The sequence below is a fragment of the Monocercomonoides exilis genome (assembly GCF_001643675.1).
Source record: "Monocercomonoides exilis strain PA203 chromosome Unknown scaffold8-1962414, whole genome shotgun sequence".
Lineage (NCBI taxonomy): Eukaryota > Preaxostyla > Oxymonadida > Polymastigidae > Monocercomonoides > Monocercomonoides exilis.
The window spans coordinates 694,293-719,519 of NW_027150553.1; the positions used below are offsets into that span (position 1 = coordinate 694,293).

Below are 25,227 nucleotides of genomic sequence, written 5' to 3' on the forward strand. Positions count from 1 at the left end.
TTTTAAACAAGCTTTTCCACAGGCAGAATTCCATGGCATCTGACACTTTTCATCAGTCTGTTCATTTTTCTAATAAAATGAAAAAAATAAAATAAAATAAAATAAAATAAACTCAAAATTCATTCAGATGAAAACAATTTGTCCTTCTCATTGACTCATCTCAATCCTCTTTTTCATGGAAAATAAAATGACAAAAATTGAAATGCATATCAAAAAAAAGAAATGTTCCTTTTCAACAGTTATTTCTTCCCCTTCTGAATTAAAAAAAAAAAAAAAAATGGATTGATTGAGAACTTCTGTTTTTGCCAAATTGTGAGTGCCAAAACAATCTGAGCTGTCCTGTTCTGTTCTGCCTGCCACGTCGTGTGTCAATCCTGAATGAACAACAAAAGCAGAGGAATTGTGACTGAATACACAGCAAAATTTGATGCAGCTGGAAGACTGTTGAGTCGGCTGTGCAAGCCGAAGAAGGAGAGGGAAGCATCGACAGAAACAGACCATCCAATTCATCGTCCATTTCGAAGGAGAAAGAGAAAGAGCAGATGCAATGGCACAGACACTGCAAATGTCACACATGTCACACATGTCTTTTTTGGAGAGCAGAAAGCAGTGAGTCGATTGCTTTCCTTTGCAGCTTGTTGAGCTGAGCTGTCTGTTGCAGCTGAACTGGCTGTGCTTGTGTGTGGCTGAGAGAAAGCAAAGGCTGAGGCATCGAAGCTTTCTGCAACAAAGTCGGTCGTCTCACATCATTTTGAGTTTGTCTTTGGCTTCTGAATGTCCCTTGCTTTGCTCCGACATCGTTCACTTTCTGTTGTTTCTGTTTCTGTTGCTATTGTATCAAAAATATCTTCTTTCTCATCTTCCCTCTTTTCCTCTTGCTTTTCTTTTTCCACCTCCACGTCTCTGTAATCAACTGGAATGTGCACAAAAAGCTGTGTTTTTCCCATCCCTTCCTTCTCTTCTCTTCTCTTCTCTTCTCTTCTCTTCTCTTCTCTTCTCTTCTCTTCTCTTCTTCTTCTGTTGATTGAATATATTTTATAATCATCCCTCCTTCTCTAAATATTGAAGAAGAGGAAGAAGAAGAAGAAGAAGAAGAAAAAAAAAAAAAAAAAAAAAAAAAAAAAATAGAAATATAACTTTTCTCTCTCTAACTTCTTCTATTTTTATCATTTTATTCTTCTCTTCCTTCTCTTCTTCTTCTTCTTCTTCTCTTCCTGTTTCAACATACACTCAACCTGCTCTGAAGGATCAATGTGCAGATAGAATATCTTGTACCGTTCATCAAAGTTGTGTTTGAAGAGCTCGTCTTGTTTGTAGCTCAGTCAGATGTGATTGCCAGGCATTGCAGCTGAAGATGATAACGATGAAGAAGAAGAAGAAGAAGAAGAAGAAGAAGAAGGAGAAGGAGAAGAAGAAGAAGAAGAAGAAGAAGAAGAAGAAGAAGAAGAAGAAGAAGAAAAAGAGAAATAGGTGTTATATTGTTCAAAGACAGAGGAAGGCTGTGATGTTTGAGAGGATGAATGAGATGGGGATGCAGAAAGCAGTGAAGAAGAACATGAAACAAATGAAGAAGAAGAAGAAGATGATGATGAAGATTTGGAGGAGGAGGAAGAAGAGGAAGAAGAGGAAGAAGAATATAGTAAAATACGGCTGGTGGCAATAAAATATGAAGAAGAAGATGAGCAGATGTTGTGAATAAAATTCCTCTCTCTCTTTCTCTCTCTGTTGGCGTGGCTTGTGGTGAATTTGAACCAAATAAGAAGAAGTCAGCAGCATTTCCAGCAGAAAATTCGGCAAAACAAGAATCGCCAAAATTAACAGCGCTTTCAGTAAAAATATTTTGTGCGTTGAATCGAACAGTCATCGGACATTGAAATGTTTCTGCTGTAGCTGGCGCACTATCAGATGGAATGATGCCGATGCAGATAAATCTTTTGCTGATGAATTTTCACAACGTTTTCCGTCGATTCAGCTGAACATACATTTTTTATTCGCTTTTTTCATCCCTTTTTCTTCTCACCCGAGTTGATCTGAGTTCACAAACAAAGAAATGAAAGGCCCTCTCAAAAAAGTTGTCGTTCGCCATCCGAATTGAAGTTCTAAGAATTGGTGTATCTTTGTTGCTGTTGAGGAAATTTTATTTATTCTTCTTCTTCTTCAAAGCCACCTCATCCTTCGTTCTTTCAGCATTCTTAAAACAAAATAATAATCACTTCAAAAAAAGAAACAACAAACCTTCTAAACATATTTTTAAGCCAATGTCTATATTTTATCCTATTGGCACTTGTTTTCTTTATCAATTTCATTATTCCTTCCGTTTCCAAGTGTTTCATCATCTGATTCCCCAATCGTCCTTTCCAGAAGTCATTTTCCCATCAAATGCATCGATTTCCCTCTCTTCTGAAAAATATGAAACTTATGTATTTTCTTCAATTTCATCTTTCTCAATTCAAAACAAATTAATTTTCTTCAGAAAACATCATCTCCAATTTCCTTTCCTATCCCTTCATCATATACACTTTTCGTATAAATATTCTCTCTCAATACCATGGTCAGCCTGCACAACGAGATATCCTGCTTTTATTTATTTTCATTCATTTCCGCCTCCTGCCCTGAAAGAAACACAAAAATCATCAACAGATAAATATTCATATATAGAAAAATAAATAAACAACAAACTGTTCTTCATCTCTTTTTTGTCAACACACTCATTTCCATCATAAAAGGCATTAACAAAATCTCTTCAGAATGTCTAAGAATACATAATTACTCTTGTAATCTCAAGTGATTGCATTTAACTTTGAATCAAAACATTTTCGAAATGGAAATGAATAAACCACTTTCAGAATGCAATAAAAAGCAAAAACCCCTTTCTCAACTACTTATGGGGATTACGGAAACGACAAATGAGTGTTTGGCAACCATTAAAGTCTTGTGAAGCTCGACTATCATCAAGTTCGGTAAAAATCACAAAAAATCGGGAAAAAGGCAGAATACTTTTAAAGTTTGAAGCATTCATAAAGACGTTCCAATAAAAATTATGGACAAACACAAACAATAAAAAAAGAGCAATAAACCCAAAGAAAACCTTCGTTTGCTGATTTTTGAATATTTTTTGTGAAAAGAAAAACAATGCAATTGCAATATTGGGCCAAACATTCATATTTTCTCTCTGATATGATAATTCTCATTTCAACTTAGAATATCAGAAAATTTACATTGCTGAATGATCAAGTTTTTTATTCCATAATTTATTTTTTGTTTTATTATTTTTTGGATCAAACTTAAAAAGCCAAGCAACATGGGCAATAATGCGGGGGCAATAAAAATATGGGATAATGAACGTCAATACACACGTGCGATGCTATGGATTATGGCGTTTTTTACAGAACCACCTGAGAAAATAAGACATAAAAATACTATTGTTGATTCGGTTGGAGAAACGATGGCAACGTATTGGATCAAAAATGTTAAGACAGAGCCTCCGAAGTGGATGAGGCACGATATTTTACTTCGCAACACTTTTGGTGAAACAATGGCGATGCACTGGATAAAATCCGTAAAAACAGAACCTCCGGAATGGATGAGACATAAAATTGAGCTTGCTGACGAGAATGGATATACAATGGCAATGTGGTGGATAGAACGTGTGAAGACAGAACCCCCAGAATGGATGAGACATGACATCACACTTCGCAGCAAGTATGGATCAACAATGGCCATGTTGTGGATTATAGTTGTCAAGACAGAACCCCCAGAATGGATGAGACATGATATAACACTCAGCAATAATTATGAGTCAACAATGGCCATGTTGTGGATTGAGTGCGTCAAGACAGAACCACCTGAATGGATGAGACACGATATTACACTTCGCAATAAGAACGGATGGACATTAGCTATGCATTGGATAGAGAGTATAAAGACAGAACCTCCAGAGTGGATGAGACATAGCGTTACATTGCACACCTATTTTGGGTCAACAATGGCCATGCTATGGATTCAGTTTGTTCAAACCGATCCACCAGAATGGATGAGGCATGACATTACACTTGGCAACAATAATGGAGCAACAATGGCTATGATTTGGATTCAATTTGTTGAAAATGAACCACCAGAATGGATGAGGCATGACATTACACTTGGCAATAAGAACGGATTCACAATGGCCATGATATGGATTGCAAATGTCAAAACAGAACCTCCCAAATGGATGAGACACGATACAACACTTACTCAAAAGGATAAAGAAACAATGGCTATGTTGTGGATTAGAGATGTCAAAACCGAACCACCAGAGTGGATGAGACACGACATTACACTTCGCAACAATTATGGTGCAACAATGGCAATGATATGGATTCAATTTGTTCAAACTGACCCACCAGAATGGATGAGGCATGACATAACACTTTCAAATGATAATGGATGGACAATGCCCATGTTTTGGATTATTTTTGTGAAGGCAGAGCCACCAGAGTGGATGAGACATCGCAATTCATTGAAAGATAAGGAAGGGCCGACAATGGCAGATTGTTGGAAAATATTTGTAAGTACTGAATTACCGAAATGGATGAAATTTGATGAAACATTGAAAGATGAAAATGGACAAACAGCTGGGATGAGGTGGATCATTGAGAACAAGACAGAACCACCAGAACGAATGCGGCACGACAACACGCTTGCCGATAAGTTTGGACGAACAATGGCCATGCTCTGGATAAAACATGCAAAAACAGAGCCACCAATGTGGATGAGGCACAACATCACACTGCGCGATAGAGGAGGAGAGACAATGGCAATGCTATGGATTATGGAGACAAAATCTGAACCGCCAGTCTGGATGAGACATGACGCATCGCTTGCAGACATGGATGGGTGGACAATGGCCATGACGTGGGTCATTCACATCAGAAAAGAGCCCCCTGAATGGATGAGACATGAAGAGGAACTTTCTGATAAGAGTGGAAGGACAATGGCGATGCATTGGATAAGATATGCAAAGACAGAACCGCCAGAACGGATCAGACATAACATCACGCTTGGTGATAAAGAAGGATTCACCATGGCGATGCATTGGATAAAGAATATCAAAGCAGATCCTCCAGAATGGATGAGGCATAGAATTGCGCTTTCTGACAGTTATGGAAGGACAATGGCGATGTGGTGGATAAGGAAAGTCAAGACAGAGCCTCCGGAGTGGATGAGGCATTACAATTCACTTAAAGACAAGAGTGGAATGACAATGTCAGATCTCTGGAAATATTTCATTGAGACCGAACCACCAATTTGGATGAAAGGTTGATTATTTCATTTCATATGTTAGTTTTAGGATATTGAAAACATTTTCGATGTTTGTTCGAATAAACATTTGATCAAATCATCGAACTTATGTTCCGTTGAAATTACACAGAATCCATGTTGCATTTCATGTTCCTCTCTCTTCTCTTATTTGTATCTTCATATGCATCGATATGAGATCGGACTCACTTCAATGTGTTTCCATTTCAATCTCTTTCCTCTTCTCCACATTTGTATTATCATCTCATTCAACAATTAATGATTCACACTTCAATCTTTTAATAATTATTTTTATTATAATAATTACTATTATTTTATTCGTTGTTGAATTTATTGATGCTGCTGTTTGTTTATCAAAATTAATACACCAAAAATTATTCAATTTCGAAATTAATATTTCAACTTCGAATAAAATTTTAACTTCATGGTATTTTTCAGCTTTTCTTGTTGATGAATATAATAAAAATACAAGCTTTAATTCAATCAATGGCGCACTGTCACCATAATAATAATGATTTTTTGGTTGAAACAAATAACTTGTCAATTTCTTGAAGATATTATTAATTACAATTGTCGACAATCTGATGACATAGGGCTATAATTTTATCTTGACCTTTTTTCTTTATCTAGACCTTTTTCTTTTTTGCCATGCTTTTAGCTTTACACAAGCCCGCGATAAATAAAAAATAACCAGAAATGTTTGAAATGTTTTTATTTCCTTATTCTGCATATTTTTTTCTATATTTCATATTTGACTCAAAGATCGAGGATAATGAAATTTTTATGTTTTGATCATTGACTTGCTGCTTTTCCATCAAATATTTTTTATCGGAAGTTTTAAGCTTTCATATCATCAAACATCGTTTATTTTTTATAAGTAAAACTTGTTTTAAACTTTCTCAACTTGTTTTTTTAACATTTTTTCTCATATCACACATTTTTTTAAAAAACACAATTTCAGAGACATGCATCCATTTGTTTTTAAATTTATTGAAATGACAAATAAACATTATAAAAATAAAAAGATTCTTATATGCTAAAATATTTATTTGTTTGTGTATGTTTAATAATTTGAATAACAAAAAAATCATATATACTTGCTTTTCAGTTAAAATTCTTGAAGAGTTCCTTTTCATTTCAATGCTTAATACAAAAAACGATAATTAAGACTTTGTGTATTTTTTTCATTTTAATAAAATTTGACACAAACACTTGTTTATATAAAAAATCGTGTTTTAAGCAAAAACAGTGAAATGAGAAAAAAAGGTCAAAAATTAAATTGAAAATGTTAAAAATAAGTTAAAATAGAAATATAGGAATGTGGAATGCTGATGCTGTGGCTTAAAACGTTCGGAATGAAATATTGGCTTCACAGCCAGCAAGTCTTTGATCTGGGTCCAAAAATAACAAAAATTATTAATATTTTTGTGAACATTAAAATATCAAAAAATTTTTTAACAGAATTCTGTAAAATAAAAATATCAGAAAGTCTATTTATTTTGTTTTTGTTTAAAGCCTTTTCACAAATCAAAAAAGCAAAAATAAGTTTCAAAAAAACAGGGTTGAGATAAAATTTTGAGGTCAAGATAAAATTTGCGCCCTATTAAAAATGAATATTTCATTCTTTTTGAATAACCTCATGAAAAAAACTTTTTGTTGAAGAACACAAACAGAAAAAAAAAAGTGAAAGATGTCTTTGTGTATCATTAATAATTGTTGTTTCTTATTTCAATATCATTAATAATTACATTTTTTCCCTAAAAATGAGTTTTATTCATTTTTTGGAATTTATTTAAACAAAAATATCAAAAAAAAACAAAATCGATCATTTTTCTTCAATCAAACGAATGAATTATTAAATTTTAAAACTAAGTCTTTTGTTGAGACAAGGGTGATTATTTTTAAAATCGTAACTTTTTTCGGAGTGTTGATTTTATAAATGTTGTATTTCTTTGAAGAAGAATTATTCTTTCAAAAGAAAAAATAATGCAAGATTATTGTGATTTAAAAAGTCTTTGTGACGTGTTACAACATTTCTATATCATGTTATCCCTTCTTTGAGTGAATTGAAAAACAAACAACATTAATTGAAAAATTTTGATATTGACTATAATTTCACATCACTTTTTTTTTAATTGAAGTTCTAGAGAAATTTCTTTTTGTGAAAACACTAATTCATGTTGTTCCCTGACATAATTAAGTTAATACTGTCAAATGACATAACGTAAAAAAAGATTTGTTATAATGACGGGCTTTATCAAAGTTTTTTATCACAATGTTTTTTTAACGTTAATTGAAAATTTTTCTCTCAAGACAATTGCAATATTTGACATGAAGCAATAACATTCGAAATCGGATATTATCACATCGGTTTTTGTACGACTTTTCATGCTCACATTTCATTGTGATTGTATTCGATGTTGCTGTGCACAGAAAAAAAATAGAAATCAATCAATAAACTGATTTATTTTTGGTAATATTTGATTAATGAATATTCTTCACAAATACATTTTTATCAATTACAATAAATATTTTTTATGATTTTTTTCATAATTTTTTTGAAAAGTTCCTTTTGTTAAATTTTCAAATAAAGAAAAATTTTCATATTTCGATAAAAATTATGCTCCCCCTCACCAAATATCGTTGTCATGAAAGCAATATCTTGACAACGTTTGTATTTCCTCTTTTGTGAAGTTTCGTTCGTTGGAACAAAAATTTGATCGTAATATGTAATTCTTTCTTTATAAAAAAATTAAGCATTTGCGACTTTTCAAAAAGAAATACCCATTTAATCACAATTTTTTTCATTATGGGTTCATTTTTCAATGAAAAATCGATTTTTTTGAACAAAAATTTCAATTTTTCACTTTTTCAAAATCATGCTCGAAAAAATCAATATAATATGTATTAGTGATAAAGAATAGTTATTTCCATTGAAAAATGTGTTTTTCTGAAGAATTTCTAAAAATTAAAAATAGACACATAATTAATTATTTCTAAAATAAATTTTTGTTTTTTTCTGTGTAAAGTTACATCGTATATTATCACAATCGGATTAAGTCACAAAAAGTCGTACAAAATCCGATGTGATTATATCCGGTTTTGACTGTATATGCATTTCGCGCTGTGATAATATGCAATGGAGAATGAGTGAAAAATTGACCAAAGATGTTTTTGCATGGAAAAATGAAACTTGAACTGGTGTTGACAATATTCGATGCGAAAATCACCGGTCTGGGTTATATTGCATAAAGCTCGGTTTCAATTTAGTTTTTGGTTCAAACAAAGTTGAAATCATTCATGGTCGTTTGATCTCCTTTAGCAAATTTATTTGAAAAATTTTCAGGTTTTTGATTTGTTACTATCGCAAAAAAGGAAATTGTCCTTTAAGAAACTCTTCACATGTTATTTGGAGAAAAGAGATTAATTTTGTTTAAAAAAAGGACCGTTCGAAATAAATTAATAATTTCCAAAAAACATTAATTTATTTCTTTGAGACTTCTAGAAATAATGAAATTTTCATTTATTAAAATTGAAACATATTGATTGTGCAACAAATGCAGGACATTGTGCAAAAAACCGAACAAGATCGTTTTTTCTAAAGTTGCAATTATAGAAATTTTTTAAATTTTCCTCATAATACATTTCATTGCTTCAAACTCAATTGATTCACGTATCATTTATTTCCTCTTTATTAACACATGGTAAAATATATTTTTTTTCAATCTCAAAGATTTTGGTTTTTAGGTTTTTCCGAGATTTCAATAAAAATTTTTAACAGTATTCAGTCAAAATGAAAATGAAATTATCTTTAGCCAAAAAAATTAGTTTTATTGAAATGGATAAAGGGGAAAATTATCAGACTTTCTTCTTTTGAATCAATTGAGAAAACGATCTTTAAAGGTGTTTTGTGCGATGTCTGAAAGATTATGCACAATCTTTAATTTTTATATTTTTTTAAGTTTTCAGATAAAGATAGGGATGAAAGAATGTGATTCAAAAACATGGGTAATTATTTTTGATATCAAATTATTTCTATGAAAATTTTCTTTCTGAGAATTTGAATTGAATACAAATAAATGATCACAGAAAATAAATTTCCTTTTTGTTGATAATTTAACAATGAACTTATCTCAAGCATTGGAACATGATAGTACAGTTTGTACAAAAAATACCGGACAAGATCGATATCTCAATAACATCAAGAAGATAAATTCTGATAATTTTCCTCAATATATATCTCAATGATACAAACTCATTTGATGAACGAGACTTTCATAATTTCCTCGTTTGAGCTCAGAAAAAATATTCAGTCAAGCTCGGTTATAATCACTATCCATTTTGCACGATTTTTTGTGATTATAACCGAACTTGATTATTACCGAACCATCTTTCTCATTGAATAGGATTTCTGAATATTTTTTTGAAGATAAAAAAAATAAATTCAATATTTATTGAAATCCACACATTTGTTTCGATTTTTCAATTTTTGATGTTTGAATGAAAATTTTTGTTAATCATAAAGCAGAAAAAACAACTTCCGTTTTTTCAAAAATTTTCTAAATAGACAGAAAAATACCCATTTATTTACAAAAATTGTGATTATTCACGATTTTCGTGTGATTATAACCGATGAATATACACAAGGATTAATACAAATTATATTGATGCACGAAAAAATGTGATTATTCGTAATCTTGATTATAACCGAGGTGATTATAACCGAGCTTCACTGTATATCGAAATTTTCGGAGAAACTCAAAATTCTATTTCTCCGAGATTTCGATATATATTTTTTCCGAGCATTAACGAGGAATTCATGAAAGTTTTGGATATCAAATGAGTTTGTATCATTGAGATATATTTGAGGAAAATTGTCAGAATTTTTCTTCTTGCGGTTATTGAGATATCGATCTTGTTCGGTATATTGTGTGATGTCCGGTATTTTTTGCACAAACTGTATTGTCAAACATTTTTCATAAAATAGAAATATTTCCAGTCATAGAAGAACAACGTTTGAAAAATCAATACACCTTAAAAAGTTATGATTTCAAAAAGAATCAGCCAAATTCCTAATGAACATATTTCATAAATTAACAACAGTTTTGAATAATTTATGATGTAATTGTTCTCTTTAAAAAAACTATTAAAATTACAAGAAGTCCTTTCAACAATTCGGGGAGTTATACAATCATGTGAGAATAAGAAGAAAATAAATTGAAATGAATATTCTTTGAAGTGAATCCTTTATTTCTTGTTGAAGGATGGAAAAGTCCTTCGAAAAGGACAAAGCTCAGCTAACATCATGAGAATTGTTGAACTGTGGTAAAACTGCATCTCAGATATTTGTATGTCATCTGATTCAGATGAAAAATTGTGTTTCTTTCTGTCTCAGAAAGCAAACATTTGAAATGAAACAATCAACCATTCATCCAAGATGGTACATCTGCGTCAACATGAATTCTCCAATGATCCCCCATGGTTTTTCCTTCCTTGTCTCTCATGGCTGCGTTGTGCCTCATCCACTCTGGCGGTTCTGTTTTGTGCTCCATAATCCAATGCATTGCCCTTGTCCATCCAAAAGAATCTTTCTCAGGATTCTTCCCCAAATTTTGTTTTCCATTTTTGTGTTATTTTTGAATAAGCAGGCAATTTCTTTTAGCACACAAAGTCGTTGTTCAACAAAAAATGAAAGATCTTAAATGAGATTTATTGTATTATGGGTCACACCTTTATAAAGAAGTAATAAATTCTTCATGATTTGATAATTCAAAAGAAAAAAATTTTACAGTATTCATTCTGTTAATTGCCATTTATTACAGATCACTTCTGTTTATATTTTTAGTACTCTTTTTCTGAAAAAGTATTTAGGGCTATAATTTTATCTTGACCTTTTTTCTTTATCAAAATCTTTTTTTTTTTCAAACTTTTAGCTTTACACAAGCTTGTGATAAATAAAAAATTACCAGAAATGTTTGAAATGTTTTTATTTCCTAATTCTGTATTTTTTTTTTTCAATTATTCATATTTTTTTACAAAAAGATCGATTATTAAAAAAATTTTTTTGTTTTGATCATTGACTTGCTGCTTTTCCAGCGAATATTTTTTATCTGAAGTTATAAGTTTTCATATCATAATGCATCGTTTATTTTTTATAAGTTGAACTTGTTTGAAACTTTCTCAACTTGTTTTTTTAACTTTTTTACTTATTTCACACATTTTTTCAAAAAACACAATTTCAGAGATATGTATTTATTTGTTTTTAAATTTAATAAAATAAAATAAAAAGAAATTTGAAATGAAATGATATCTCAAAGAAAAAACAACAAAATATTTGTATATGACGAACAATTGTCAGATCAAAATTTTTATATGTTCTACCATTTCACTTCAAATTCTTGTTCAATTCTTTTTCATTTCAAAATTAAATAAAAATATACAATAAATAACATCTTGTTTTTATTTTTTATGTGCTTAAAAATTTACACAAATTCATATTTGTTCCAAAAATCGTGTTTTAAGCAAAAACAGTGAAATGAGAAAAAAAGGTTAAAAATTTTATTGAAAAATTCAAAAACAAGTTAAAATGATAATATAGGAATGTGGAATGCTGATGCTGTGGTTTAAAACGATCGGTATGAAATATTGGCTTCACATACAGCAAGTCTTTGATCTGGGTCCTTAAATAATAAAAATTTTGAATATTTTTTTGAACAAAAAAATATCAAAAAATTTTTTAACAGAATTCTGAAAAACAAAAATATCAGAAAGTCGATTTATTTTGTTTTTGTTTTTAGCCTTTTCACAAATCAAAAAAGCAAAAATAAGTTTCAAAAAAACAGGGTTGAGATAAAATTTTGAGGTCAAGATAAAAAATGCACCCTATTAGATATTTTGAAAGAAAAACAACAATCTATAAACTCAAGATTTTCGAATGAGTTGAAGTTTCAATAACAAAGAAGCATTTGTTACTGATGCACTTTGTGAAATTTCTTGAAACAATTTTCGTTTTGTTGGAAACATCATTTCTTTGAAAAGAAATTTTGTTTGATGAGGTTATTTGTTATTTACAAACAGCGATGATGAACAATAAAGAAAATTGAAAATGGAATTCAATAATTACAAAATCATTAGTATTTTTATCGTTCCAGTTCTGCTGTGTGCTTCGTTATCCATTCTTTCAGTAACAATCATCACTTTAACTTTTTCCAGAAAATACTTGTGAAATGTCAATTTTCCTAGTAAATGCATCATCAAACATGGTTTTAAGGAATATTTTAAATTAAATCCTGAATGATGAGATGTGGGAAAAGAATATTTTCAACATTTCAAAAACAATTCAACAATTGAATACGAATCACATTTATCGCAATTTTCCAATTCTGATTCCAATGGAAAGTCTTTTTTCAAAAAAAAAAGATAACCAACAATTGAAAAGCACTTGGAAAGAAAAAAACAAAGTTACATTTCATTTGAACAGATAGTTGAAAGCATTAACAAAAGCAGGAAATTTATGTGGGAAAAGGATGGTGGAGAAAGGAGCACTGGGAAACAAGGGAAAAGGAAATTGACAGCATCAGTGATTGAACAATTTTCTGCATTTGCTATATGGAGGACAGTTGTGTTCTTTTGAGGAATTTTCATAATCAATGCAAAACTAATTGTTATTATTTTATTATTTTTTAATCTTTTTTTCCATTCCAGCCAACAGCATTTTTTGTGTTGAGCGTCATTCCTGGTGACAATCCATTTCAAGTTGCATTTTTGCGGATTAAATGGTTTCTTCTTCTCCTCCTCCAATCTCTTCATTGACGAGATTTTTTAAATTTGACAGATGGAAAGAACGTCTTCTTCGTATTTGAGAATTTTGTTGTTTGAATAGCCATCATATTCTCATGTTGCAACACACAAAGAAACTGCTGTCTGTTGCTGCTATTGGCTGTTATGAAATTAGAATCCATTCATCATTTCTTCATTTTCTTCAAATGAGTCTCGCTCACCTTTTTCGCCTAGCTCGTCCAAAGAGCATCATCGAACTTGTTTCATTCCATTTTTCTTTTTGATTCTTTTCCTTCTTTTCCATCTTCTTCTTCTTCAAAATAATCAAATCCTTCATTTATTGAATTGCCAGAATAAAAAAAGAAATAATCAAAAAAAAATCATCAAACCTTCGGAACATATTTTTCAGTCAATATCTTTATTTTATCCCATTGGTAACTATTTCCTCCATAAAATTCATTATTCCTTCCGTTTCCGAGTGTTTCATCATCTGAAATGCTGACCCACCTTTTCAATATCCTTTTCTCCTTTAAATTTCTCAAATTCTGGTTCTTCTGAAAAATGTGAAATTCATTCATTTTCTTCAATTTCATCTTTCTCAATTCAAAAATTTCCTTGCTTTTCGTCTGAAAATATCATCTCCAATTCCCTTCCCAATCCCTTCACCCTGGGCACTTTCCATATGAATTCGCTCTCCCAACTCGATAGTCACCCTGCACAACGAGATATCCCGCTTTCATTCATTTTCATTCATTTCCATCTACTGCGCTGAAAACAATGCAAATCAACAATATTCGAAATTTCAAAAAAATCTTTATTATCAATTAATTTCAAAGCGAACCTTCTCCAATTTACTTGTCAAGCAAAACATTCCAAGTGGCGAAAATATTCAAAATACAGAATAAAAGCAAAAGGAGCAGCAGTACTGTTTGTTATATTGCATAATAAAGCATGCATCCTTTTGTGACAAAAAAGAAATCGATTTTTTTTAAAACAATGAAAGCAAACGAATACTTGTTTCAATGCAGTTTCTCATAAAGACGTATTTTTAATAATTGGCTGAATCATGAATTTAACAATATTTGCAAATTCATTTTATCTGAAAGAAGGAATTGTATTGAAGATTGAGCGTTTAAATTAATTTTTAACTTTATTTAAATTGTTTCAAATGCAGTTTTTGGTCATCCACATTTTTCAGAAAAAAAAAAATTGAAACAATTTTTATTTTAAGATAGCCAAAAGGATTTGCAATCATGAACTATTTGTGATTGAATAATTATGAATATTTGTTACAAAAATATTTGATCTCAATGATCTAATCCGTAATCCAGGCATTCATTTCAAATTTTTATTATGAAATGGATTCTTCGAAGTCTGAAGGAAAAGAAACAACAGATGGCCCAGCTATACCATTTCCTAAAAGGTATTAGAACGCGTCTTTTTTAAAATAGAAGCTTTTATTTGTTTCACTTGCGCTGTGTCTGTGCTTCAGTTTCAAAACATTGGAAATACTGTTTGGATCTGTGTTGCAATATCAGCTGCAATGGAGGATATCGCACAATGTGTTTGCCCCGCATGTGAAGTTTTCAGAGCTGAAAAAGCCCGTTGAAGCGAGCTGCAAGCAGTTTGGTGAATTTTTTCTTTTTTTTCTTCATTTTGACATGTAAACATTGAAACATTAAACTCTGCAGCTCTCTTACCCCAGAGATCATCGAAAAGTTCAAAGCAATCTTGCCTGGTGCAATTACAACAAAGAAACTTGACGGACAGTTTGCCATTTTATTTTTGACATGTTCAAGAATTTGCTTTTTTTTGTCTGGTTAATTTGTTGGCCAGGAACAGCGAAATAGCTGGAAGCGACTTTTTTGTTGAGTTTGGATTTCGGAAGCAGAAGTTGCCAGAAAGCAAAGTGAAGATGATGTGGATACAGACAGGATTGGATTCAGATCAAAATGAGCTGAAAACTCGATTCCACAGCGCTTTGCAGGAAATACTGTTGCGGGACTTTGAGGTATGAGTCTCAATATCGTTTGTTTCTGCGGCTGGTTTTATAATCAAAATTTCATTTTGTTCTATTCTTGTTGCTTTTTGTGAATCAAATGAATCATCTGTTTGCCAAATAAGAAATTCAAGGAAACGCAAATGGGCGGTCTTGCGTTGAATGAAAAGCAATCATCGCGCTTGTCAAATGCTGTTCTGAAGAAGTATTCAGATTCCATCAAAAACGATATTTACTGCCCAGAAATACCATCTAGCAAACAGAGTGAAACGAACAGGAAAGACACATTGGAGACTCAAGAACAAAATTTATCTTCAGTTCAATTTCTTTCGCCTGCAAACAGCAAGCCTTCGACTGTTGGTGCGATTCTATCTCCTCTGAGAAGGCCTTCTTCGCTTCGCAGCCCGATTTCAATACAATCTCCAGCTGCTCATCCATCGCCTGCTTCGATCTTTGCAAACTTCCTTTCACAGAACTTGAGCACTCCTTTGCCGAGTCGGCTAACTGCTGGGCGGCACTTCCAGAATGACAGCCTCGAATGGGCTGAGAATGAAAGCGAGCCTTTTTCTCCGTTCCGCACAAACAAATCGGTCGCAGCGAATTCAGAGAACAAAAAAGAGAAGATGCAATTTGGGGAGATGATATCATCAGCATACGAAAAGCCTTCTCTTTCCTCTGCCTTCGACACTTCTCTGTTAATAACACCATCGAAGCGTGGCGCATTGGGAGAACTGTCTTTGAGCCAAGCAGCAGGAGTTGCTGAGGCAGATGCCAAAACAGAGGCGAAAGGGCAGATTCAGTCGCCGTTGTGTCTGTGTGTGTCAGGCGGCGATCCGATTTTGGACGGGCTGAGCATCCCGCTGAAAGGGCTGATGGAGCAAATTGGGCGGCAGAGCGACGAGGCGCAGAAGGAGCGGCAGCGGCTGGCGAAAGAGAGGCAGCAGAAGGAGAAGGAGGAGAAGGAGAAAGTGCGGCACTTTTTGATAGAGCAGCGGATGGTGGGGAAGGTGAGCGAGGTGAGCAGCAGAATCAACAAGTTCATGCAGAATGCAATTAGCACAGGTATTTTAATGAATTTTTTTTTATGAGAGGGACATTTGGGAAGTCGTATTTTATATTGAAATTCACAAAATTATTTTCTTGTGGGAATGATTATTAACTTATCGATTTTGTTTATTTTATTCATTTCTTTCATTTAATTTAATTTTATTTAATATGTGTGCTTTTTAAATGGTTCAATGCTTGATGATTTGCTCAGCTGCAATTGCTGAATATGTCCGAGCGATTGGAAAAGAGAAGCCGTTTTCGCTGAGCTGCTACAACGGAGAGCTGATTCTGTCTCAAGATTTTGGCTATTGTAATCTTCTGCGCTGAAAAAAGGAATGAAAGAAAAATAAAAAAGAAAAACGTAGTTTTTAAAGCTTTTTCATGTTTCTCCAGCTGGTTTTGCTTGATCGTTACAGAGGGACAGCTGAAAAGCAGATTGATTGGAGGGAATTGTTTTATTCTTTGTGCAATCACCAACAAACACGGTGAGCTGTTGATGAAGATTCTCGCAACAGGAACACATTTGAGAAAGAAATGACAATGTGAAGCTAGTTGGACCAATTGGAGAAGATGTATTTTAATAATATTTGATTAGCATTTTGAGAGTGAAGAAGCCGAAATTTTTAAAAATTGCATATTTTCTTTTTCAATTTTTGAAATTTTAATATTTGGAATCAATAAAGAACATTAACGATAACAAATTACAAGCCTTATTTTAACCAAATAAAACTCACACAAAAACTGAAGAGACTGAAAAATGAATTCTCAATAAAACAGTTTTATTTTCCTTTACAAAATGAAAAATCAACCTTTCAAAGAAAAAAAAAACAAAAATGCAATTAAAAACAATTTGAAGTGGAATAATTGTAAAATTGTTGTTTAAATGGTCCTATCCAAATGAACAGATTACTTGTTAATGAATCAAAGCATGCCATCACTTTCCAGTTATTCAAACTCATCCTTATTTATCCATCATAATGCGTTCTTTCTTTCTTTCTCTCTCTCTCTCTCACATAATCATCTCCTCTTCCGCATCGCCATCATCTGCGAGGGTGTCATCCCCAGCTCCTCCATCCGGTCCTTCCGCATCATCTGCGCCTGCCGCAGCCCGTCTGCCATCATCCGCCTGTGCGGAATCTGCATCCTCGCCCCATCTGCTCCTCCCATTCCACTCATCCCTCCCATCCCTCCCATCCCATTTGCTCTATTCACTCCGCTTCCTCCGCCTGCGCTGTTGGCTCCGCCGCTCTTCAGCCGGAACCGGATAAGCTCGTCAATCACACCTTCTGTCTCCAGCCGCCCTGGCTTGTTTCGCCTCTGTTTGGGATGCCTTTGGCTCTGAAAAGTGGAATTGGGAGAAAACTGTGTGTTTGTGTTGGCGCGGGGAGAAGGGCGGAAGGGAGAATAAGCCGAAGAGTGCTGGGGAGAGGAAAGAGGAGAGGAAGAGGATGGGTTGTGGTGCTGTATGGAGGGAGGGAGAGAGATTGAGAAAGAGAAAGAGAGAAAGAGAGAAAGAGAGAGAAGGAGAAGGGTGATGAGATCGGAGAGATAAAAATGAAAGAAGAAGATAAATAAATAAAAGATAAATAAATAAAACAAAAAAAATATTTGTTTATTTGTTTATTTTATTTATTAGAATATCAATAATAAAAAATTCTTAATACACACTCTGTATTTGCTGAGTCTCTTGTCGTGCTCTTCCAGAATTGCATCGACATTCGACAGAACATCGTCAGCCATTCCTCGAAGCGTCTTCCCTTCTGCTGTTTGGCTGTGGCTATATTAAAAAAGAAAAGAAAAGAAAAGAAAAAAAGAAAATAAGAAAAAAATTAAAAAAAAATGTAAGAAAAAGACAAGATTTAATCATCAAATGAGATATAACAAGAGGAGAAAGAAGAAAAGGTAATTTTGTGAAAAGAGAAATAATATTAAAAATAAAAAGAAAGTCAGCAATTTAACAGACAAAAATATGAATAAAACAAACAAAATAAGCAAAATAAAAAAACATCAATATCAACATAATTATTCTTAATTATTAATTAAATCCCAAATAATCAAAAAAAAAAAAAAAAAAAAAAAAGTAAAAAAAAAAAAAAAAAAAAAAAAAAAAAAAAAACATGAACATCAACAAATAGTCTTTTTATCTTCATCTCCCAACACACACCCGCAGGAGCACACGAACACGTTCTGTGAGAACGCCACGAACTTCACCGTCGTTGGTGGATGAGCAATCTTCTTCAGCTCAAAATAGCGTGCAACCACAGGCGACATCGTGTTTATGCTGAAATGCGCATGTTGTGTCATCTTCTTCCCGCACACGTCACACACAGCCAGATTGGCTAAGTTGGAGAACGGAACGGAAGAGTTGGAGGCATTGGACGAGTTGCTGAGGAGGGAAACGTCGGAATAGAAGGAGGAAGAGGAAGAGGAATCAGAAGAAGAGGAGGAGGAGGAAGAAGAAGAAGAACGACTTTGATGAGAAAAAGAGGAGGAAAAAGAAGAAGGACGAAGAGAAGGAGGAGGGGCTGTATTGGTGAGTGAGTCCACTTTTCATCTTTTTGTGTGTTTTCAGCCCCGTTTCTGGCGCCTCCCCTGACACCTCTTGTATCTCTCACCCAGCTGACCTTCTTCAACATCTCCACAAATCCATCGAAAACAACACATTTTGCTGAAGGGCTGAGCCAAAGAGTGTTTCTGATGAGTGGGTGCTCATTTTCATCAGTGTGGGATGTGTATGATGGAGGGATTGTCCCTTCGCTGAACAGCCCCTCATCTTCCTTGGCTGCCTCAAACACCTCATTTGTCAGGTGCTATCGGCCTCAGAATGTCGCTATTAGCGGGAGTGAAGGGAATCCATCGAAGAAAGCGAGACAAAATAAAACAAACAATGGGGCAAATAAGGAAACAAGGTGTGTGTGGAATAAGTCAAGTACAACCAGTGCAAATAGTTCGCACAAAGATGGCGCTTCGAATGATGGAGCGATTAATATGTATAGTCTATCATCAGGAACGCTTTCAGTGAAATATCGTTATTTGGTGATTGTCCTGAATGTGACTTGATAATCGTTTCGCTTTTGAGACCAACATTTAAATATAATTTCATATTAAAAACTATTTTTTTTTTATTATTAGGTTTCATTTTTATTCATTAACTAAAAAATATTGAATTGACCCATAACAAAACAGAGTTTTTGATTGATCTTTCATTTTTGTTGAATCGCGAATCTGTGAGCTAAAAGAGATTGCAGATTTTTACAAAAATAACATAATAATGGAAAATAAAGTTGATGCGAAGAATCCTGAGAAAGATGAATGTGGATATACAGAGGCAATGCGTTGGATTATGGAAAACAAAACAGAGCCTCCAGAATGGATGAGACATGATATTACACTTAAAGATAATTGGGGAAAAACAATGGCCATGATATGGATTAATAATGTGGGGACAGAACCTCCAGTCTGGATGAGACACGACAACACACTTGCCGATAAGTTTGGGCGAACAATGGCAATGCACTGGATAGCAAACGTTAATACTGAACCGCCAGAATGTATGCGGCATTATAATGCGCTTGCTGATAAAGAGGGAAATACAATGCCCATGCTGTGGATCCAATCTGTAAAATCAGAGCCACCAGTCTGGATGAGGCATGGTGTTACACTTGCTAATAAAGACGGATGGACAATGGCTATGATATGGATTTATAATGTCAAAACAGAACCACCAGAATGGATGAGACATGACATTACACTTGCCAATAAGAATGGATACACAATGCCCATGTTGTGGATTCAAGATGTCAAAACAGAACCTCCAGAATGGATGAGACACGATGTTTCACTTGCTGATAAAGACGGATGGACGATGGCTATGTTGTGGATTCATTTTGTTCAAACAGAATCGCCAGAATGGATGAGACACGATGTTTCACTTCGCAACAATGATGGAGCAACAATGGCCATGCTGTGGACTTATCATGTTAAAACAGAACCACCAGAATGGATGAGGCATGACATTACGCTTGCTGATAAGGACGGATGGACAATGGCAATGCTGTGGATTTATAATGTCAAAACAGAACCACCAGAATGGATGAGGCATGACATTACGCTTGCTGATAAGGACGGATGGACAATGGCTATGCTGTGGATCTATTTAGTCAAGACAGAACCACCCGAATGGATGAGACATGATATTACACTTGCGAATGATAACGGAAGGACTATGGCAATGAAATGGATTGCAAATGTGAAGACAAACCCTCCAGAATGGATGAGACATAGTAATTCATTGAAAGATAAATGGGGAAAAACAATGGCGATGAAGTGGATTCAGTTTACTGAAACTGAACCACCAGAATGGATGAGACATAAAAATGAATTTAAAGATAAGGACGGGTGGACAATGGCAGGTTATTGGGAAAGATATGTTAAAACTGAATTACCAGAATGGATGAAGCGTGATGAAACAATTGCATCTGGTGAAGCAGATGAAGCTGGTGACATAATCGTCAACGTGATGGATGATACTGCTGCTGATGATGAATGGATGACAGAGATAATGAATTCGATCAAAGAAATATTAAAGAAACATCCAAAGAAAAGTGGAAAGAAAATACACGTAGCGATAAAAGTCGAATAGTGAAGGGAATAATGAATATTTATTATTTGAAGCGAGATCCATTGCCATCACGAATGAAACAATGCATTTCAGCTGAAGACGAAGGCGAGAGGGCGAGTGTTGAAATAGATGCACCAGAAATGGAAGAAGACTGATAATACCGCAAGAGTGATTGAATCATTTGCATTGAAGATATTATTTCTGAAGCATTGAGCAAACGAACCAACAAATTTGCATGTGTGCAAATTAAGGCTGCTTTGCAACATTTCTAAATTCATGATTTTTCTTTCTCTCTTTCTCTGAAGCTGCTTTTGCTCTATTGGCAGATGCTTGGACATGCTTCGAAGATATCTCATTTTGATCTACTTTCGATTTGCTTTCGATTGTTTTTTCATTTCAGCAGAACAATTGAAGCTGTTCATTTCAAAGTTTTTATTTTTGTTGATTTTTCAAAATATATCTTTTCAATTTTTATTTGATTTTGTAAATAATGAAAGATAATCTCAAATCAAATCATCTTATTTTCTTTTTTTTTTCTTCTTTCTTTCTCTCTCTCTTTTTTTCAATTTATCAATGTGACTGAAAATTCACTTTGGCATTTTGAAAATGAAATGAACATTTCTGTGATTTGGAGTTGAGAGAACTGTTGTTTTTGGTTGTTGTGCTTTGACGATTTTGTTGCAGCCATTTTGATCAGATTCAACAGTTGCGATTCAGTTAATAATTGGCTCATGTTTGTTCATTTTTGGGAATTGAGAGTGTTTCGTTGCTGTCTTGAAAAAAACACAGAATATTCACAAAGACAACACCTGTTTTGACATTCAGATGTTTCATTTGATATCATACAAAGTGAAGATTTTGAGAAAGACATTACAAATGTCTGTCAGTGTCACATTAATGATTTATTAAAAAAAAGCTTCGAAGAAATAACATTTTTATATCGCATTAACAAATCACATTACACAATAATATGTGTGAAAAAAAAAGATAATTAAAAAGGGAAATCCTTTTGTGAAATAAACTCCATTGGCGTTGTTGAAAACTCATTTATTGAAGTGTGAGAAAAATTAATGGATCAATCACAATCATCTGAACATCTTTTCCGCTGAAGAAGGTTCGGCTGAATGCATCTTTAGCAAAATGTTCAGACAAGATTCTTTTAATCGGAATGGGAGGAAATTAAAATTTGAAAGAAAAATCTTTAACAAATTATGTTGTTATAGTTTGGAAAAGAAAAGAAAGCAAAGAAGAATGCTTGTATTTTGTCTCAACTAATTGCGAAGAAGCATGAATGAGCGTGTCAAATGTCTTCAGTTCAATCGAGAAAGAAACAGGATCAAAAACACATCAATGTATGTGTGCATTTGTTTTTATACTAATATTTTTCATTTGCACAACGCCAAAAATCATAAATCAACATTGAAGCTCTTTTTTCATAACCTTTTATTCATATCTTTGACATGCTTTATTTTACAAAAAATTTGAAGAAAAAAAATAAAATAAAATTAACTGCTCAAAAGAATGAAGTCAATAATCAGTCCAAAACTTTAAATAGAAATTGCTATTCATGCCAACATCAAACAGAATGTTTCGCAAGAACTGTTAAGTACGGATAAACACAGGCGAAGAAAGCGGAGCCAGCCCTGAAGGAGTTTTGTGCTTCAGATAGAGTGAAGAGTAGAAGCTGAAAGGCGGCTGGAGCTCAGAAACACGAGGAGTTGGAAGGGAAGATGGAGGCAGCTGTGTGGCTGTGGAAGAGCTGCTGGCAAATTGGCTGCTGAAACCCTGCGATTGAGCTTAAGTGGCTGGAGAATGAGAAGGAAGAAGAAGAAGAAGAAGAAGAAGAAAAGAAAGTGTTTGAGGATGAGCTTGCAACTGGATAGAATGTTGATGAAATTGAGGTAGTTTGCGAAAGAGAACTGGATTTTGAGGAAGTAAAACATGAGTTGGGTGAAATGAGTGATGGAGAATGCTGATAAGAAGAAGAAGAAGATGATGATGATGAAGGAGAAGGAGAAGAAGGAGAAAAAGAAGTGAATGAAGAATAACGAGTATTTATGTTACTTGGCGAAGAGTAATGATAAGGCAATGAGCCAACTGATGATGATGATGATGATGGTGATGAAAGAGAATGACTTGTATTTTCACTTGTTTCATGCGAAGACTCCGAAAGAGTCGAGCGAAATGCATCCAGCGTCTGGTAAATTGGAACATTTTGAGAGAAAATGGAAGAAGAAGATGTTTCAATCAGCTCAAAAAACGAAGGATCTGGCTGCTTCCCACTCGCCCTCAACATTCCCATCGGCTTCTCTGCCACTTGCCAATTGCCATTGAACGAGCTTTTTGTTGCATAATTGTCATATCCATCTTCTTTTTCTCCTTCTTCTCCTTCTTCCTCTTCTTCCATCTCCTCTTCTGCCATCTCCTCTTCTAAAATTGCCTCTGGAAAGTACTTCTTCAGCAGACAAACAGACCTCTTCTTCACACTTTCATATTTCTCCATCGAAAGCTCAACAAAACTTTCCACTCCGCCTTTGTCTGCAAGCTGCTCAGCAACTTTGTTTTTCCGCTTTCTCGATTCAACAAACAGCTTCGATTCTTCTCTTTCTTCTCTTTCTTTCTTTTCTCCTTCTTCTTTTCTTCCTTCTTCTCCTTCTCCTTCTCCTTCTTCTTTTCCTTTTTCTTCCTCTTCTTCATTATCCTTCTTCTCCCACTGCCCCAGCAGCACCCACAGCAGGTCCATTGCCTCGCACACCACACTCCGATGCCTCCCTCTCTTCAGAATCTGCGCGACTGCCTCGACACACCCAGCCTCCACAACCACCCCCGCCGCCTCCTTCCCCAGCAGCCCCACGTTCCTCAGCGCCCTCAGCGCGTGGCACTGGGCGCTGTGTATGTCTGCGCGGGCGATGTGGCAGAGGGCGAAGACACACCTCGGCCGGAGGAGCGTGCATGCCTGGGAGGAGGTGCCGGCGCCGATGTTGCAGGCGAGGAGCGCAGCCTCGCGGCGCAGACAGGACGAGGAGGAGGACAAGTGCAAGGCGAAGACATCGAAGAAAGAGGGCTGCAGCAGCAGACGCTGGATGTCTTCGTCGCTGCCGCACGAGAAGTTCACAAAGAAGCGGAACGCCATCACTCGCAGAACAGACACAGAATCACTTTGAATGAAAGGGTTGACCATTTCATTTGAAATATCATTCAGATTATTGTTATTCATATTCATAGAATATGTTGATGAAAGTTCAAAAATAAATATAATGCAAATAAATAGAACAAATAAAGAGAGAAAGAGAAATAAAATAGAAGCATATGTCAAACCTCATCAATTCCACAACAAGCCCAAGGAGCACAGGATCGATGAAGAACTTGTTATTGTTCGGATTCTCGTTGATGTTGGCGAGTATTTGCAGACAGCACTCGATGACTGCCTTTTCTGTGGGCAGCTCATCGCTCTTCATTCCTTCATTCTCCATCTTCTGCTCTCTTCTTCTCATCCTTTCTTCTTCACTCCTTTTGGCTTCTTCTTCATCTTCTTCTCTTTCTTCTTCTCTTTCTTCCTCCTCCTTTTCACCTTCACCTTCTTCCTCTTCTTTATCCATCCTCCCTTTCATCTCATCCCCTCTTCCTTCTCCTGCTTTTCCTGTTTTCTCTTCATTCTGCCCAAAATTCATTCCATTTTCATTTTCATTTTCATTTTCATTTTCGCTTTCATTCTCAAACACATTTTCGTCTATCGGCCCAAAAAGAGGACTTTCTCCTCTTTTTGTGTTGTTTTCTTTGCTTTCTTCACCATCTTCTTCCATTCCATATTCTTTTCCTACTTTTCCTTCTTCTCTTTCTTCTTCTCTTTTTCCTTCATCCATTCTCAAGTTGCCATCTTCAGCTTCATTTTCTTCTTCTGTTCGAACACCAAACATCCCTCCTTCCATATTAATTCCTCTTCTTTCTTCTTCCAATTTCTTCTTCCCTTTCTTCTTCTCTCCTTCCTCCTCCTCTTTCTCTTTTTCTCCTTCTCTTCCTTCTCTTCCCTCTCTTCCTCCCTCTTTCCCTCTTCTCCTCAGCATCCCCTTCGCCGCTCTCCTCATCCGCATTTCCCTCAGCACTTCCTTCACAAACATGGCGGCGTCGAAGAAGAGCTGGTCAGACTGAGAGGAAAGCGTCAGCGCTGCCAGAAGCTGAAGGAGTTGGGAGGTGGTGGCAGTGACTGGGAATGGCGAGGAGAAGGGCTGGGTGGAGAGATGGGTGGTGGAGAAGGAGGAAGAGGAAGAGGAGGAGGAAGAGGAAGAAGAGGAAGAGGAAGAGAAAGAGAAAGAAGAGGAAGAGGAGAAGGAAGAGGAAGATAAAGAAGATGATGAATAAGTTGATGAAGCTATTGTATTGAATGGATTGGTAGATGCAAATTGGATTGGTGACTGTGTTGAAGAAGAAGAAGAAGAAGAAGATGTTTGTGTTTGTGAAAGTGAATGTGGAAGCCCTGATG

At 34.7% G+C, this 25,227-nt stretch overlaps 6 protein-coding genes across 6 annotated transcripts; 3 read left to right on the plus strand and 3 right to left on the minus strand.

Moving 5' to 3' along the window:
• Window positions 1-1,322: 1,322 nt before the first annotated feature.
• Window positions 1,323-2,246, minus strand: MONOS_10453 (uncharacterized protein; the record flags this gene model as incomplete). Its single annotated transcript, XM_067862905.1, has 2 exons — window positions 1,323-1,734; window positions 2,236-2,246. The coding sequence occupies 2 exons, from the start codon at window positions 2,244-2,246 to the stop codon at window positions 1,323-1,325; spliced, it is 423 nt and encodes a 140-aa protein (XP_067732930.1).
• A 1,000-nt stretch (window positions 2,247-3,246) lies between these two features.
• MONOS_10452 (uncharacterized protein) lies at window positions 3,247-5,782 on the plus strand. Its single transcript, XM_067862904.1, has one exon. The coding sequence runs from the start codon at window positions 3,302-3,304 to the stop codon at window positions 5,303-5,305; it is 2,004 nt and encodes a 667-aa protein (XP_067732931.1). The 5' UTR covers window positions 3,247-3,301; the 3' UTR covers window positions 5,306-5,782.
• Window positions 5,783-14,402: 8,620 nt separating this feature from the next.
• MONOS_10451 (uncharacterized protein) lies at window positions 14,403-16,827 on the plus strand. The gene is made up of 6 exons (XM_067862903.1): window positions 14,403-14,503; window positions 14,573-14,704; window positions 14,772-14,849; window positions 14,917-15,091; window positions 15,205-16,141; window positions 16,338-16,827. Exons 1-6 carry the CDS (start codon window positions 14,439-14,441, stop codon window positions 16,451-16,453), a joined length of 1,503 nt encoding a protein of 500 aa, XP_067732932.1. The 5' UTR covers window positions 14,403-14,438; the 3' UTR covers window positions 16,454-16,827.
• Window positions 16,828-17,143: 316 nt separating this feature from the next.
• Window positions 17,144-18,430, minus strand: MONOS_10450 (uncharacterized protein; the record flags this gene model as incomplete). Its single annotated transcript, XM_067862902.1, has 3 exons — window positions 17,144-17,587; window positions 17,795-17,903; window positions 18,291-18,430. 3 exons carry the CDS (start codon window positions 18,428-18,430, stop codon window positions 17,144-17,146), a joined length of 693 nt encoding a protein of 230 aa, XP_067732933.1.
• Window positions 18,431-19,303: 873 nt separating this feature from the next.
• Window positions 19,304-21,471, plus strand: MONOS_10449 (uncharacterized protein). The gene has a single exon (XM_067862900.1). It carries the CDS (start codon window positions 19,398-19,400, stop codon window positions 20,766-20,768), a length of 1,371 nt encoding a protein of 456 aa, XP_067732934.1. The 5' UTR covers window positions 19,304-19,397; the 3' UTR covers window positions 20,769-21,471.
• Window positions 21,472-21,769: 298 nt separating this feature from the next.
• Window positions 21,770-25,141, minus strand: MONOS_10448 (uncharacterized protein). The gene is made up of 2 exons (XM_067862899.1): window positions 24,066-25,141; window positions 21,770-23,905 (listed from the first exon to the last, which is right to left on the minus strand). The coding sequence occupies exons 1-2, from the start codon at window positions 24,863-24,865 to the stop codon at window positions 22,450-22,452; spliced, it is 2,256 nt and encodes a 751-aa protein (XP_067732935.1). The 5' UTR covers window positions 24,866-25,141; the 3' UTR covers window positions 21,770-22,449.
• Between the last annotated feature and the right edge of the window lie 86 nt (window positions 25,142-25,227).